This window comes from Phyllobates terribilis, unplaced genomic scaffold, assembly GCF_046119375.1.
Source record: "Phyllobates terribilis strain yellow unplaced genomic scaffold, ASM4611937v1 Scaffold_1__5_contigs__length_1240528914, whole genome shotgun sequence".
NCBI classification, from domain to species: Eukaryota; Metazoa; Chordata; class Amphibia; order Anura; family Dendrobatidae; genus Phyllobates; species Phyllobates terribilis.
In genome coordinates, this window is record NW_027362761.1 from 922496291 (window position 1) to 922513086 (window position 16796).

At 42.4% G+C, this 16796-nt stretch overlaps 1 protein-coding gene across 1 annotated transcript in view; it reads left to right on the forward strand.

Moving 5' to 3' along the window:
• The window catches only part of CUNH4orf33 (chromosome unknown C4orf33 homolog), a 131578-nt gene that overhangs the window by 85606 nt on the left and 29176 nt on the right, over positions 1-16796 (forward strand). The window contains exon 3 of the mRNA XM_073641666.1: positions 8855-8915. Coding sequence (XP_073497767.1) covers positions 8855-8915 — 61 coding nt within the window. The remainder of the gene's footprint in view (positions 1-8854; positions 8916-16796) is intronic.

Genomic DNA, 16796 nt, shown 5'->3' on the forward strand with positions numbered 1-16796 from the left:
AGAAGTTTGATTTAGTTGGAGTTATTTTCTGTTGTTTAAGTGTTCCCTTTATTTTTTTAGCAGTGTATTTACTCTTATTAAATAGCAGTACCTTTTCAAAATGTCAATTTCTTGAGTCAATTATTATCCCGTATAAACTAGGTATCTCAGTTGTATGTGTATACTCATTTGTTATTTTGTTAGAACATTTTTTAAACCTACATTCACATTCCTCCAAAACGTAGATCTGAAAAAATCTTCTCGTATTACTTATAACACAATGAATTGGAAAATGTTATTGCTATTAGGCTATGTGCCCACGATGCAGAAATGAAGCGGAAAATTTCCGCTTAGTTTCTGCATGTCCTTGCCCGGAAAAACGTGTGTGGAATTTGACATGTGTTTTTTGCGCATTTTTGAAGCGTTTTGCACATGCGGAATTGCCTTGCGTTTTTCTAATGCATTGAAGATGGCAATTCCCCATGCGTAAACGCACAAATAATGGACATGCTGCAGAATTTTCTGCACATCAAAAACGCTGCGGAAAATTCTGCAGCATGGGCATTGACATTGCGGATTTACATTGGGGACCATGGGAGAAGGCTTACCAAGCGTTTTACAAGCGTTTACGCTGCAAAAATTCCCCATCAAAAACGCTTGAAAAACGCATCATGGGCACACAGCCTGAAGCAGTTGATCAGTTGAGGGCACAAAGAAAATGTAGAGTATTATATGAAGTAGTTGTCCAGGCTTGGGGATAAAGTCTCCAATCACTCTATGCAAACTGCACAATAGGGTTCTGTGTGAAATTATGTCCAATTTGCCTCTTTTCTCAGTTTTTTTTCTGTTCTAATACACACAAAGGAAATAAACATGTATAACAAAACATGTAACTGCAATAATTTTCTAGCAAAAATACTTCATTTTCTGGAACAATTTCAAGGGTGCCAACACTTTCGGCCATGACTGTATGATGGCCAGGAATGGTGTTATTCCTCATGTAGACATGACAGTCTATTATGAGCTAGCATGTATGCGTTACTGCTCACCTCCTCCTATACCCATGCCTGAAATACTTGTGATCTAGTAGTCACAGAATTGGCTATATAGCTGAAATCAAAACCAGAATTTTTCTTTTCCTAAAAAAGGCCATTTATTTACTATGAATTTTGGGATTAGGAAAAGTTCTGCATAATTTAAGCAATACTAAAATTTCACTCTGCAGAATTGCTCGCTAACTGACCTCTTCGAGGGGGGTTACACAGGGAGTCTCCTCAGCCCCCAGTCTTTTTCAGTATGAGTGAGAATGGAAATCTCAGTAGAGCTGGATTTTCTTATATGCATGGATGGATGTGTTCAATGTATATCTTATTCTGGGTCATATTCTCGTTGACGTGCGCCTTGTGTGATGAATAAACCTCATACAATAAACATGACACTTCTGAATAAATAAATGCATGATGCACTATTTTAAGATTATTTTTTTTAATTTTTATGACATTAGGTTCAGATTCATTGTTCATAGATAGAAATCCCTTTGCCGCTTTTGTTGATCAGCGGATTTGAGTTTTCTTCTGTCATTTGCAATTTTTATGAGGCTGAAATTATTAATCAATTTTTCTTTTCCTGGAAAAACATGTCTGTTGTTTGCTACCAGATTTTTTTTTTTTTTTACAATTTTGTAGAGACAGATGCTAAGGGTTTAACCCATTCCTCAGTGCAAAACCATTGCATTGGCATACTGAGTGTACTGCAGTGGTCCCCAACCGTTTTCACCTTGAGTCACATTCTGCTGTGAGAGATGGTCGCAAGCCACAACCTGTGCACACAAATCATAATAGCCATATTGCGTCCTTATTCCAGGTTAATATGGGTCAGAGGGCTAGTGTATCTACTACTATTTCTTATGCTATACTTTGATGACCGTTGTAAAACCTGGGCCAGTCATGTCTGCAAATTTAGAAATTGACTGGCTCCTTGTGCTTGTCCACATTCTTGCACTAGTTTGGCCTGCAAATCGGACCTGACTACAGCATGCTGTAATCATTTCACCACACCTAGGCTAACATTTAACAGTACAAGCACCGAAAGTAAGCTAGTTTGTGCCTTAAGGCTGAATTAAAAGGGCTCTGTCCCTGTTGAAACCAGGTACAGGCACTCTGTGCATCATGGCGGGGTCAATCATAGAAATACATCTTCACACCTGCTTGTTTTCCATCTATATCCCCTCTTCTCTGGCTCTATGAAGCCAGAGCTGTCAATCAAAGGGGGTGGGGTGGAGATAGAGGGAAAACAACCAGGTAGTAAGGTGTAGGTATATGTTTGGCCACCCCAAGGGTGCACCGAACGCCCCTACTTGGTTTGGACAGTCAGTCTGCGCTGACAGTCCCTTTTAAAAAACTTGTATATCGTGGTCTCAGTACAGACCGTGATTGACCCCTGGACTCCTGACCCTAGCTCAACAGCCTCATAGGCTCATATGTAAGTACCTTCGGGTTAGGAGACCCGAACTCAGTCTTTAAATCATGGTTTTAGAGCATGATATGATACGACTGAATGAGGCCTAAGGTCTCATTCAGACATCGTGTTTTACGTTCATGGACCATGACAAACCGTGGGTATCCCAAACTCGACAGCCTCATAGGCATATACATAGCTCCCAACTATGAAACCTAAGAAAGCGGGAAACACTGCGGTGTGGCAATTTTTATGTTATGCTAAGTCAGTATCATAACCTCGCCCTCAATCTCTTTCACATGTACCAACACAAACCTATTGCTCCTAGTGAAGCCCGTTAGTGTTCCCACACAGTATGGTGCCATTTTCATAGCCCCCACTTGCTCCCATATAGTATGATGGGCTCCGCTACATCAACGCATACACACACCTTGCATGTGTCCTGCTCCTGTTGTCTGCTGCCTAGCCATTTGATCTTTCCTCCACTGTTCAGTCTAAGCAGAAATTGAATGTCTTGCCAGGATCTGTCGGTCATGTGAGAATGCCACGTGACGGCAAACATTTGTATTGCACTTTTCTCACATTGGACTCAATCAACAAAGAGTCCAGGCAGGATCTCCATTGTGAGCACAGGCCGATCAGTCTCATGGTTCCCTACTCCAAGGTTATATTCAGCTGAAGACTGATACAGCTGAAGCCGGGACATACCCCCCCAACCTCCACTGGGACAGCTCCCTGTAATCAGTGTTCAGAGGATGTATGGAAATCGGGGCTGTGTAGTCTGAGTCGTGCAGTCGGTGTCCAGTTTGGTGGAGGCTGACTCTGAGTTGGAGTCGGTATAAAATGGACCGACTCCTAAAATATATAATACAATTGGGTACAGTAATTCAATGCAGGATGTGCTTTAAATGTTTTCATAAGAATTTGGGAAAGTTATGAAATGTCCTATAAATGTCTGTTCTGTTCCTAATCTTAGGGTCTCTGCTTTTAGTTGTGATGAATCTGTGCTGCACTTTATGTACATGCTGAGTAGTGAGGCAGTGAGATGAATCTGTGCTGCACTTTATGTACATGCCGAGTAGTGAGGCAGTGAGATGAATCTGTGCTGCACTTTATGTACACGCTCAGTAGTGAGATGAATCTGTGCTGCACTTTATGTACATGCTCAGTAGTGAGGCAGTGAGATGAATCTGTGCTGCACTTTATGTACACGCTCAGTAGTGAGGCAGTGAGATGAATCTGTGCTGCACTTTATGTACACGCTCAGTAGTGAGGCAGTGAGATGAATCTGTGCTGCACTTTATGTACATGCTCAGTAGTGAGGCCGTGAGATGAATCTGTGCTGCACTTTATGTACACGCTCAGTAGTGAGATGAATCTGTGCTGCACTTTATGTACATGCTCAGTAGTGAGGCAGTGAGATGAATCTGTGCTGCACTTTATGTACATGCTCAGTAGTGAGGCAGTGAGATGAATCTGTGCTGCACTTTATGTACATGCTCAGTAGTGAGGCAGTGAGATGAATCTGTGCTGCACTTTATGTACATGCTCAGTAGTGAGGCAGTGAGATGAATCTGTGCTGCACTTTATGTACATGCTCAGTAGTGAGGCAGTGAGATGAATCTGTGCTGCACTTTATGTACACGCTCAGTAGTGAGGCAGTGAGATGAATCTGTGCTGCACTTTATGTACATACTCAGTAGTGAGGCAGTGAGATGAATCTGTGCTGCACTTTATGTACATGCTCAGTAGTGAGGCAGTGAGATGAATCTGGGCTGCACTTTATGTACACGCTCAGTAGTGAGGCAGTGAGATGAATCTGTGCTGCACTTTATGTACATGCTCAGTAGTGAGGCCGTGAGATGAATCTGTGCTGCACTTTATGTACACGCTCAGTAGTGAGATGAATCTGTGCTGCACTTTATGTACATGCTCAGTAGTGAGGCAGTGAGATGAATCTGTGCTGCACTTTATGTACATGCTCAGTAGTGAGATGAATCTGTGCTGCACTTTATGTACATGCTCAGTAGTGAGGCAGTGAGATGAATCTGTGCTGCACTTTATGTACATGCTCAGTAGTGAGATGAATCTGTGCTGCACTTTATGTACATGCTCAGTAGTGAGATGAATCTGTGCTGCACTTTATGTACATGCTCAGTAGTGAGATGAATCTGTGCTGCACTTTATGTACATGCTCAGTAGTGAGATGAATCTGTGGTGCACTTTATGTACATGCTCAGTAGTGAGGCAGTGAGATGAATCTGTGCTGCACTTTATGTACATGCTCAGTAGTGAGATGAATCTGTGCTGCACTTTATGTACATGCTCAGTAGTGAGATGAATCTGTGGTGCACTTTATGTACATGCTCAGTAGTGAGGCAGTGAGATGAATCTGTGCTGCACTTTATGTACATGCTCAGTAGTGCGGCAGTGAGATGAATCTGTGCTGCACTTTATGTACACGCTCAGTAGTGAGGCAGTGAGATGAATCTGTGCTGCACTTTATGTACATGCTCAGTAGTGCGGCCGTGAGATGAATCTGTGCTGCACTTTATGTACATGCTCAGTAGTGAGGCAGTGAGATGAATCTGTGCTGCACTTTATGTACACGCTCAGTAGTGAGATGAATCTGTGGTGCACTTTATGTACATGCTCAGTAGTGAGGCAGTGAGATGAATCTGTGCTGCACTTTATGTACATGCTCAGTAGTGCGGCAGTGAGATGAATCTGTGCTGCACTTTATGTACACGCTCAGTAGTGAGGCAGTGAGATGAATCTGTGCTGCACTTTATGTACATGCTCAGTAGTGCGGCCGTGAGATGAATCTGTGCTGCACTTTATGTACATGCTCAGTAGTGAGGCAGTGAGATGAATCTGTGCTGCACTTTATGTACACGCTCAGTAGTGAGGCAGTGAGATGAATCTGTGCTGCACTTTATGTACACGCTCAGTAGTGAGGCAGTGAGATGAATCTGTGCTGCACTTTATGTACATGCTCAGTAGTGCGGCCGTGAGATGAATCTGTGCTGCACTTTATGTACATGCTCAGTAGTGAGGCAGTGAGATGAATCTGTGCTGCACTTTATGTACACGCTCAGTAGTGAGATGAATCTGTGGTGCACTTTATGTACATGCTCAGTAGTGAGGCAGTGAGATGAATCTGTGCTGCACTTTATGTACACGCTCAGTAGTGAGGCAGTGAGATGAATCTGTGCTGCACTTTATGTACATGCTCAGTAGTGCGGCCGTGAGATGAATCTGTGCTGCACTTTATGTACACGCTCAGTAGTGAGATGAATCTGTGCTGCACTTTATGTACATGCTCAGTAGTGAGGCAGTGAGATGAATCTGTGCTGCACTTTATGTACATGCTCAGTAGTGAGGCAGTGAGATGAATCTGTGCTGCACTTTATGTACATGCTCAGTAGTGAGGCAGGGTTGTGGAGTCAGAATCAGTGGTTTGTCTTACCAACTCCATAGCCCTGATGGAAATAACCCTACACAGTGCTCCATCTCCTTTAGGGTCCATTTACAGTAACCAAAGGGTGGCACTACCTCACATAGGCTGCCATTGTTCTCGGCAGCATGAATCCTGTTGACACAGAACAATATGCTGCCGAGAACAATACAATTTTGTTCAGGACAAATGATCATTTCACAAGTAATATGCTTGTTTGCCAGGTGATAGGAATCTTGAAATGATCATTCCTAGGAATCCTCATTCATGAGAATCCTGCTGTATGAATTAACCTAAATCCCACAGACAGTGACAGTGATTGGAGCACTGCTCATACATGTACAGTACTTGTGTCTTTCAGACCCGCAGCATGTCAATTTCTCTTGCAGGTCCGCATGTGGACTTTCCCCATAGACTAACATCTGTGATGAAAGTCCGCATGTGAAAAAAAATTGGTGCCACTCATTTGCATAATGGGGGTGAAAGCCGCACAGCTATTCCGCAGCATCTTGGATACAGGCGGCTCCTGACCGTGGGCACATACCCTTAGGGATAGATGCAGTTATGTCCAATCTAAGCAACTTGAATTGGTATAGTGCCTAGCTGAACGACGTTCATTACTATGTGGGTAAATTCACACATGACAGATTTATTGCAGAAATATAGATTTCCCTTTAGCACTTGTCACCAGATCAGCCTGACACAAAAAAAACAAAACAAGGAGAAAGAGCATTAGAAAAGTGATTAGCACACCAATCCATATTAATCAAAAACACGGATCTTGGCTTCCGAGATCTCAATCAGCGCATGTGCCGCCTCCGGTGGCCATTTTTCCGAAGCCCATCGCAGGGAAATCAATGGGGATTGTGAGGACTCCAGTCACCGCCAACATTTTCTGAGAGCCTAGGGCCCGCAGCCTCATACCGCCGGGGCACCCTCTCCCTCCCAGCCTGGGGTCCGCAGTATCGCCCCACTCCCACCAGCTTCCTGCAGCAGCGACCCTGCCTCCTGTGATCCCACTCCTCCGCCGCCACCCCCCAATAAACTACCATAAAATCTGTCTATAAGACACACCACTATTTTATTATAACTTTTTTTTCCTATTTTTCTCCCCCAAAATCTGTTGTGCGTCTTATTGTCCAGTGTGTCTTAGTCCGCAAATTACGGTAATGTATTATGCATATGATAAATAAATATCCACAATAACCAAATGTGATTCCTGGTAATTATGCCTTATACCTATTAGAGGAAGAATCATCCATAAATATCTGGCAAATACCTGACAAATATATCATACCAATCATTTAAGGGTTCAGCAGTATGGGATCCAGAGACCAGAAGAAATCTAGCAAGTAAGCCAGAGAAAACGAACCCTACGCGTTTCGCTGCAAACAAGCAGCTTCCTCAGGCGAAATGCAGGAATGCATAAAGTCCCAGAATTATATAGTATCCATTAAATGAGATAAGTGATTGCTGGTGGTGGGGAATACAATCGGCGTCATCAGAAATCCATTGGCCAATCACAGATAGATATACTTTACGCATATCTATACATTACCCATATCTCGTAATACATCTACAGGGAGATGCTTTACAAGAAAAATGCTTTAGTGAATGAAATTTGAAGCGAGTCAAGGTGAGTACCGTATATCCTATAAGACCCAGATATAATAAAATTTCTGTGGCGCAATTAATATTTACCATGCGTAAAAGAATAGTATGTATAATTCCACCAGGATCGATCAGGTGCCCTTGATGGCAAGTCCCATAGTGCAATTGCAACATCACAAATATCAGAAACCCTTTTAAATACTGGCGCAGATCAGTCAGGTGCACTAGTTGGGCGTATCAAACCGCATTCACAACGGGATCGATTGGGTGCACTAGATGGCCAGTCTCATGGCCCATACTTGGTCACCTTGACTATTCCATTTTTTTTTTTTTTTTAAATAGTGATACTTTCCCAGAGATAAGGGCCATTTTATTTAGTGCTGATTTTTATGGACTTTGCCAAGGGGGCGTGGCTCACAGGATTCTCTTGGGGGCTTGTCTTTGGACTGCTCTGAATTATTAACAATCTAGATTAGAATTTGGTTCTATAACGGATGACATTAACTAGTCCAAAAAAACCTTGTGCTATTGGACCTCAACTCCTGGTATCACAGCAGTGATCATTGGTAGTAGACATTCTTTATCGCTTTAAGTTGGCTAACACCGGAGGCAGCCGTGCAGTAAGATGTAATGGGGCTGGTTAACAAATCCTCTGAATTTCGACGATTAACAGAAACACCCCTGAATAGTAAAGGGTCCTTATCACACCAGCAGTAAAGAACATAACACCTTTCCATTCCTATAAATTAATTAGACAAGTCTTACAAAGGCAGTTTAGACAAAATGCATCAAACGTATGTGACATCAAGATGTATTTTACATTACTGTGTATTAACTTATTAAGAATCAACTTGCGAAGAGTGATGTTGTAGAGAGTGACGTGTTTGCTAATAAAAGCCGAAAAACATAACAGCTCGTTCATTTTGCAAATGTTGAAAAACCTAAATATAATTGGGAATTGTGGCTATATACATTGCACTGTTTACTGTAAAGCAAATTACAAATGAAGGTAATGGTAAAGAAACTTCTCATAGCAATATGCAGAGATCGGGTCCTGGTGCCCGAGGAGCCCCAAATGCCTCTGCCCCATGAGAAGGCACGAGAGTCAAAAATGGCACCATGTAGGCGGGACCCTGTTACAATTTTTGTGTTGGGTCACGGAGCTTTAAATGCCATTTTTGTATTTAGTTGTCGGATGTTCCCAGTGGGGCATCCATGGCTAAGACAAATCGCCATCGATATGACTGCATTGAAACAGCATATTTCCGTTCAGCAGGGCGACAGTGAACAAGGGCACGGGGGTTGGCCATTTTCTAATATTATATTATTCTTTCTTTTTTTTTCTTTCAGTTCTTGAAGCTTTTTTCCTTAATTCTGAAAAGGAACAATATTTGGAAGTTGAACTTGGCCCGTAAGTATATTTTTTTCGTAAAAATGCATTTAGTGAAATTCTGAAAATATTTAATTGTTGGGAGTATTCAGACAGCACTAATGATGTTCAGAAAGAGAGAAGCGGATAGAATTGATAGCAGCTTTAATTTTATTGCTATTTGGCTGCATTCATTATTGTCATTAAAGGGAATCTGTCACCAGGCTTTTGAAACTTAATGTGAAAGCAAAAAGAGAAATGGACCGGCACACCTGTTGGTAGAAGTGCAATATGTAGGTGCACATTCACACTGTAGCCATTAACAGACCAAGACCACAGTGTGAGTGTGCACCTACACATTGCACTTATACCAACAGTTGTGTCAGTCCATTTCCTCAGTTTTGCTTTAGTTTCTAGTATTTTGTACATACAGGGGCTTGGCTTTCCATTTTTGGACTGTTCATCTTCTCTATATAGCTTTCCATGGGCAGTTAGTGAAGCAGTCAGGTGTAGGCCCTTCTCTGTCCCCATCTATTTTGAGGCCTGCTGGCATGTAACAAGGTGAACTACAAGTTATTGACCATCTTGATTGGGTTCACCTTGTCACGGTGTCATGGCTTTTACACTCTTTCGATCCAAATAGCGTCAGCTAAGTACCCTATGATATTTACCTGTACTACTACCCTTTATGTACTTACTGCAGGGTATTTGCTCATTATCCTAGGTTCTGTTTTTAATGGCCACAGTGTAAATGTGCACCTAGACATTGCACTTATACCAACATGTGTACCTATCCATTTCTTCAATTTTTCTTAAAGGGAACCTGTCATGTCAGTTGGAGCGTGTAAACTGCCCCCAGGTTGTTGTTATACGCTTTTTGCATTAAAATCGGTGCTGTAATCTTTTGTAAATAGCTACTTGCCAGCAGGCCTCAAAATAGACCTAGCCTTTTCAACACATGCCCATGGAAAACTATATAGACAAAACTGCACAGCCCACAAAGAGGGTGGTAACACCCCTACATGTCCAAAGTACAAGAAATTTAAAGGGAACCTGTTATGTCAGTTGGAGAGTGTAAAGTGCCCCAAGGTGGTTGTTAGTGATGCAATATGCATCACTAAAACGCCTTTTGCATTAAAATTGGTGCTATAATCTTTTGTAAAAAGCACTTTATGTACTTTATATCTTACTTGCTCGTTTAATCATAGGGGAGTTCCTTTCCTTATTCAGTCCGGCTTGTCCCGCCTACTCAATTTGAATTGCCCCCGGTGTGCGCCAACATCACATGAATAGGCTTGTTGTGGGCACGCTGATGCTGTGACCCACACTTGCGCAATGCGTATTGAACGGCCGCACGTCGCCACGATGATCGGCTCTCATGCGCGCACCCTGGGGCCGATCATCACTGCGCACGCACGGCGACTCGCTTCCGTTCAATACGCATTGCACAAGCATGGGTCACTCACAGCATCAGCGTGACCACAACAAGCCTATTCATGTGACGTTGGCGCACACCGGGGGGCAATTCAAATTGAGTGGGCTTTGGGGTGAAGGGGTTAAAGGGAATCTGTCACCACTTTCCAACGCCTGCGCAATAGAACCCTGTAGCGCAGTGCACAGGCAGACGGGGCCAGGATGAAGCAAAGCGCCCTCTATGTGAGCGGCGCTTTGCGCATGCCCGGAAGTCAGGGAGCACAGTGCACGTCACAGGGCTCTGTGACGTGAAGGGGAGGGGGGAATATGATAATTAAACATATAGGCGGGGATTTGGGGGAATAATAAGCATATAGGCAGGGATTGCTTGGCGTCCCCTGTACAAAATAGAATTGATTAAAGCGCTTTTCTCTGCAATCAAACCTCTACTATGGGCCATACTGGTATGTATAGATTTACTTTTCTATACCCTGTATGCCCATAGTAGAGGTCTGATAACTCCAAAGTGGTGACAGATTTTAAAAATCACTGCACCCAACAAGCAATTGTTCTGCTAGTTCATTAGATGATGTCGAAGTGTTGTAGATGGTCCAATAGCAGTTGGGAATGATCATACCTACAAACATCCGTTCCCGATTATAGGCCCATCTCAAGGGAGTTTGTCGGCACAGAATGGCTGTTTAAACCCAGTATAGGCGCTTTGTGCACCCTTGGCGGGGCAAAACATTTAAGTCCTCCTTCCCACCTGCTTATCCCCCCCCCCATTTCCCCCCACCCCCTTCTTTGATTGACAGCTCTGGCTTTCTAAAGCCAGAAAAGGGAAGAGATAGAGAGAAAACAAGTATGTGGGAAGGAGAACATAAATGTTTTGCCACGCCAAGAGTACACAGACTCCCTTTCAGAAAGCCAGCGTGCTGGCCGGAGTTATGGTCCTACCTTATAGATTGTATGCGTTGCAAGCAGCTCCCTCACTCCTCCTGTAACGGTTGAGTTATGTGTTACTCTGTGAAATATGTTGGCACTATGTAAATAAAATGATTATTTATTACCACAGACTGAAATGCAATCATCAGATTTAGATAGTTTAGTAAAGGGGTAGAAAAAAATCACTGGAGTTTTGGAGTATTGTGGAGTTGATGTCCCAAGAAGAATTGGGAGGGTGCCATAAGTGGCGAGATGGTACCGAAAGACTGTTCTATTAAAAAAACAAAGAATGTCCACACAGAAAGAAAACCATACCTATATGCACAGAAGAAAATTGGCCACTTTGTGAAGTGCCTAAATGGAAAATTGTCCTGCGTAATTTTTGTGGTCTTTTTTTACGTAGCTCTTTCTGGTAACCTCTACTCCTGATTCCTTGAATTCTTGTTCAATGTCTCATTTGTTGGCTTCACTTCTCTCCTTCCCCTTTCTATAAGGTTTTCTCAAGGATCAATCCTATCCCCCCACCTCTTTTCAGTTCACACAGCCCCTATTGTACAAGCAAGCTATCTGTATTGTAGGGTATTTTTCTTGTCCGCGTATACAGTTGCAATGAAAATTATTTAACCTCTATTGGAAATTAGGTTGATTAGAAAAATTATAAACTTTCTGCATTTTGCAATATACCAATCAAAAAAGAACAATTTAAGGCTACGTTCCCACGATGAGTATTTTGTGCGTTTTTGATGTTGTAGACTTTCTACACCTACAAGCAATATTAGCTTACTTGCGTTTTTCAGTGCATTTTTTTTCGTGTTTTGTCTTTGTGCTATGTCATGTGTTTAAATAAAGTTATTTTGTTTTAGAAGCTTCTTGTTACTCCGTTTTGATAAAACTTAAACACCTAAATCAGAAATGCAATAAAAACGAATAAGCTTTTTTTTTTTTTATCTGCGGATTTTCCTCATCTCATTTAAGTCTATGTGGAAAATCCTCAAATAAAACAAATATTTAATGCAAGAAAGATTGACATGTTGCAGATTTTAAATTCGCACCGCAGGTCAGTTTATGCAGTGTAAAAAAAGCACAGAGGGCATGAGATTTCTATAGAATCCATTCACTTCTTTGGAGCTGTAAGATAGAAAAATTATGCAACATCAACAAAGCAACAAATGCTTATCTTGGGGGAACGTGGCCTTAAGGGGAACCTGTCAGCAGGATTTCACCCCCAAACTATTTATATGTGCATGTAGCTCTGTCACAAGACAAGCAATATCCTTACATAGCCAGTCCGTTCCTCCATTACTGAGAAATCCGTGTTTGTATAAGGCTATAGATCTGAAGCCTCTGTCACCCCACCCAGCGCCACCTCCTCTTCCTTTGCTGACCTCTTCTATGCTGTGTGACATCAGTAGCCATCAGTCAGTAGGAGGAGGCGGTACTGGGTGGGGAATAGAGCTGGAATGACAGAGGCTTCAGATCTACCATAGTCATTTGAATATCAATTCAAACACTGATTCCGCAGTAATGGATGAATGGACTGATCTTGTAAAGATATTGCTATACATGTCTGTGAAAGAGATACATATAAATAGTTTGGGGAGTGAAATCCTGCTGATAGATTGTCTTTAATAGCTCAACTTTATTAATATAATAAGTGACTTCACCAAATTCAATACAAATGACCTGATTCATCAAAGCTTTAACCCCAGTATTCTGGAGACTGCGCTAAGATAATGTGACTTTTAGTTTTCTCAAGCTGCTTTCATCCAGCTACAACAAAGTCAGCAGGGTCGTGGCAACCGCCACTCATCAAATTCATGACGAGCAGTGGAATTCGATATACCACAAATCTTACTTCAGGAGGGACTTGAGCAAGATTTGTAGTGAGGTGCACATAGGTGCATGCAACTTGTCTGGTAAGCCTGACTCCAGACCATCTCCTCATCAAGACCGATGTGAACAACGCTGGTCTTGATGTATCGGGTCCAAAATGTTACTTTTATTGACTACTACAGTCTCAGAATTATTCAACCCTTCATGACAAGTGTCTTTAGTACTCCGTAGAACATGTTTGGCTGTTATGACATTCTGCAAATGTGATGCATAGCCAGATGACAGCTTCTGGTCTCATTCGTGAGAAATCTTAGCCTAAGGCGGCGTGCCCACTGTGCGTTTTTCAAGCGTTTTTGCCGCGGAATTTCCACAGCGAAAACGCTTAAAAAACGCTTGGTAATACATGCCCCATGGTCCCCAATGATAATCCGCATGTGCTGTGTACATGCTGCGGAAATTTCCGCTGCGGATTATCATTGCGGAAAAATATGTAGCATGTCCATTAATTTTGCGGACATGCAGCTTAATTGAAGCCATTGACTTGCATTCAAACACATATTATCCGTGTCAGCACATTTGCACACACGGATAATAAGCGTTTCTATGTGCGGATGGTACCCGGGTTTGGAGAAGAGGAGACTCTCCTCTGGACCCAGGTACCATAGAACCTATTAAAAAAAGAATTTAAAATAAAAAATAAAGATTATACTTACCTTCAGATGGCCCCCGGCCTCCTCAGCGATGCTTCTGGTCTGTTGTATGGGTTGCGTTGGTGTGAGGACCTGCCATGACGTCATTTAGTCATGTGACAGGTCACGCGACCGCTGACGTCGGCGGTCGCATGACCTGTCACATGACTCAATGACGTCATCTCATTTCTTTTCACACCACCGCGACCCATCCAACAGACCAGACGGAGCGGAGAAAATACCGGGGGCCATCGGAAGGTAAATATAAGCTTTATTTTTTACCATTCTTATTCTTTTTTTTTTAACTATTACTTGGTCACACTATATATGCCGGTTGCATGGATTTATATATTGTGACCAAGTTGTCAAGCACTTTTCCAAGTGATGCTAAAATCGCTTGGAAAAGCGCTTGATAACCCACATGCAGAAATGCATGCAAAAACGCTTGACAAACGCTTCTACCTGGCAGGAAAAACGCATGTTAATTCCGCATGCGTTTTTCCTGCCAGGGAGAAGCGGAAAAAATATGCAGCATTTCTGCATCGTGGGCACCTAGCCTAAAGGCCCCGTCACACTTAGCGACGCTACAGCGATCCCGACAACGATACGACCTGTCAGGGATCGTTGCTGCGTCGCTAAGTGATCGCTGGTGAGCTGTCAAACAGGCAGGCTCACCAGCGATCAGGGGAGCAGCGACATCGTGGAAAGAATCTTTCTACGATGTCCTGCTCCTGGTTACCAGCCTGCTTCTTGGTAACCATGATAAACAGCGGGTTACTAGGGGCACACGCGCACTTAGTAACCCGCTGTTTATCATGGTTACCACTCTGCTACGGTGAGCGTAACCTCCCGCTCAACGTAGCAGAGTGGTAACCATGATAAACAGCGGGTTACTAGGTGCGTGTGCCCCTAGTAACCCGCTGTTTATCATGGTTACCAGCCTGATCGCTGGTCCCGCTGGTCACACACAGCGATGTGTGCTGACCAGCGGGAAGGCAACGACCAAAAAATGGTCCAGGACATTCTGCAGCGATCAGCGACCTCACAGCAGAGGTCTGATCGCTGCAAAATGTCACACATAGCAGCGACGCTGGTGAGGTCGCTGTTGCGTCACCAAAACCGTGACTCAGCAGCGATCTCGCTATGTGAGACGGGGGCTTAAGACTCATTTCCAATGGCCTCAAGGTCACTTATAGTCCTTGGTTAAGTGAGTGGTTCAAAAAATTAAGAGAAGAAATCATTGTGTTACACAATCAAGGAAAAGGATATAAAAAGTTAGCAAAGGTATTGAATGTTCTCAGAGATACAGTTGAAAGCAGAATTCTCAAGTTCAAAACTAAAAGAACACTGGCTACACTCTGTGGGAGAAAGAGGAAGCCAAGCCATCACCTACTGCCTCCAGATTCTTGAGGAGACAAAACCTTTGACCGCCTGCATGAGACCTGCAACAAGATTTTGTGGCAGCAGGCACTGATTAAGGTGCATAAGAAACTATGAAAGTGTCCATGCTCGAAATCCAAGACATATACCTTTAATGGACACAAAATCAAAAGCTACAATATACTCAGAACCTTATCAATAAGCCAGAGGGGTTTGGGAATTTTGTTCTGCGGAGCATTGAAACAAAACTGGAACATTTTGGGCCTGTGGATCAGTGATATGTCTGGAGTAGCTATGAAGTTTTTGCTGAAAAGAACACCCAGCCTCCAGTGAAGCATGACAGTGGCTTTGTGATGCTCTGAGACTGCTTTGCTTTGTTGTGCACTGGAAATCTGCACCATGTGGAAGCAAGATGCATTTAATCAAGTAGCCAGAAATCCTAGCAGAAAACTGAAGCTTGTACATCTTTGAACCTTCCAGCAAGACTATGATCTCAAGCATGCATCAAATTCTACCAACACCTTGTGTTTCAGAAGTCCAGGAAGATTCAGGAGTGGCCGTCACAGTCACCTGACTTGAACGTTGTAGTCAGTTTTTGATGGGGTTTGGAAAAGGTTGTTGCAGCACACAAACTCAAGAATATTAGCAACCTGGAGACCATTACACACAAGGAATGGGCTATGACTCCTCAGGAATACTGCCAGAAGCTGGTATTTGACTATAAATCATGTCTGCAGCAGGTCATAACAGCCAAAGGTGATCTACTGAGTTCTTAAGACTCTTGTCATGAAGGGGGTGTATAACTGTAATAGTCATTAAAGTGTCGTGTCTGTTGAATCTGGAGAATAATTTTATTAAGCCATTTATATTGCTCTTGTTTGGTTTATTGCAAATTGCACAAAGTTTGTAAATTTTTCTAATAAACCTAATTTTGCAATTTGAATAATTTTGAGTTCAGCTGAATGATTGATAGTATTTTTTTCTGTGTAATTTTTATGTGCGCTTTTTGGTTGCCTTATTTTTCCAAAGAACTGTTATTAAACTACTCTAGTCAATGTGACTCCTGGCCTAGTGATCAATGGGAATAACTTTGATCAACAGCCCCACTGATCATGTATTCTCGTGATCAGTGAATAATGATGGTCACTATGTAATATTGGTCATCACTTTTTCATTATTTTGTGATGTTACTGTTTGTTGAATGGAACGAACAGACATGTTGGTGCAGAACTTTATTTTTTCATTTGAAAAATGTATATTTTGGTGTATCGTCCTGATAATTTGCTAGAACAGCGGTTAAACCTTTAAGAATATAAGAAGTTACGAGCAGTTCCATTGAAGTCTTTGATATCACAAGAGATGACCAGGAGGGTATGGTGACCGCGTGCTGGTTGCAGCATATCCTCTTCGACAGGAGAAATATTAATTATTTTTTGAAATGTGCTGACTTTTCTTAGGGCTAACTCACCAAAACCTGCTGAAAGGAAAAAATGAAATAAAGATAGGAAGTCATTACATGTCAGTATTTGTACGTGAACCTAAAAATCTGAACTTTCTATTATAGCTTTTAAGTACTTTTTACATACATAGACTATGAATGTATTGTAAAAAATTGGATTTTTCTACATGAAAAATGTATGTATTTTGGGAAAAAAAAATATTT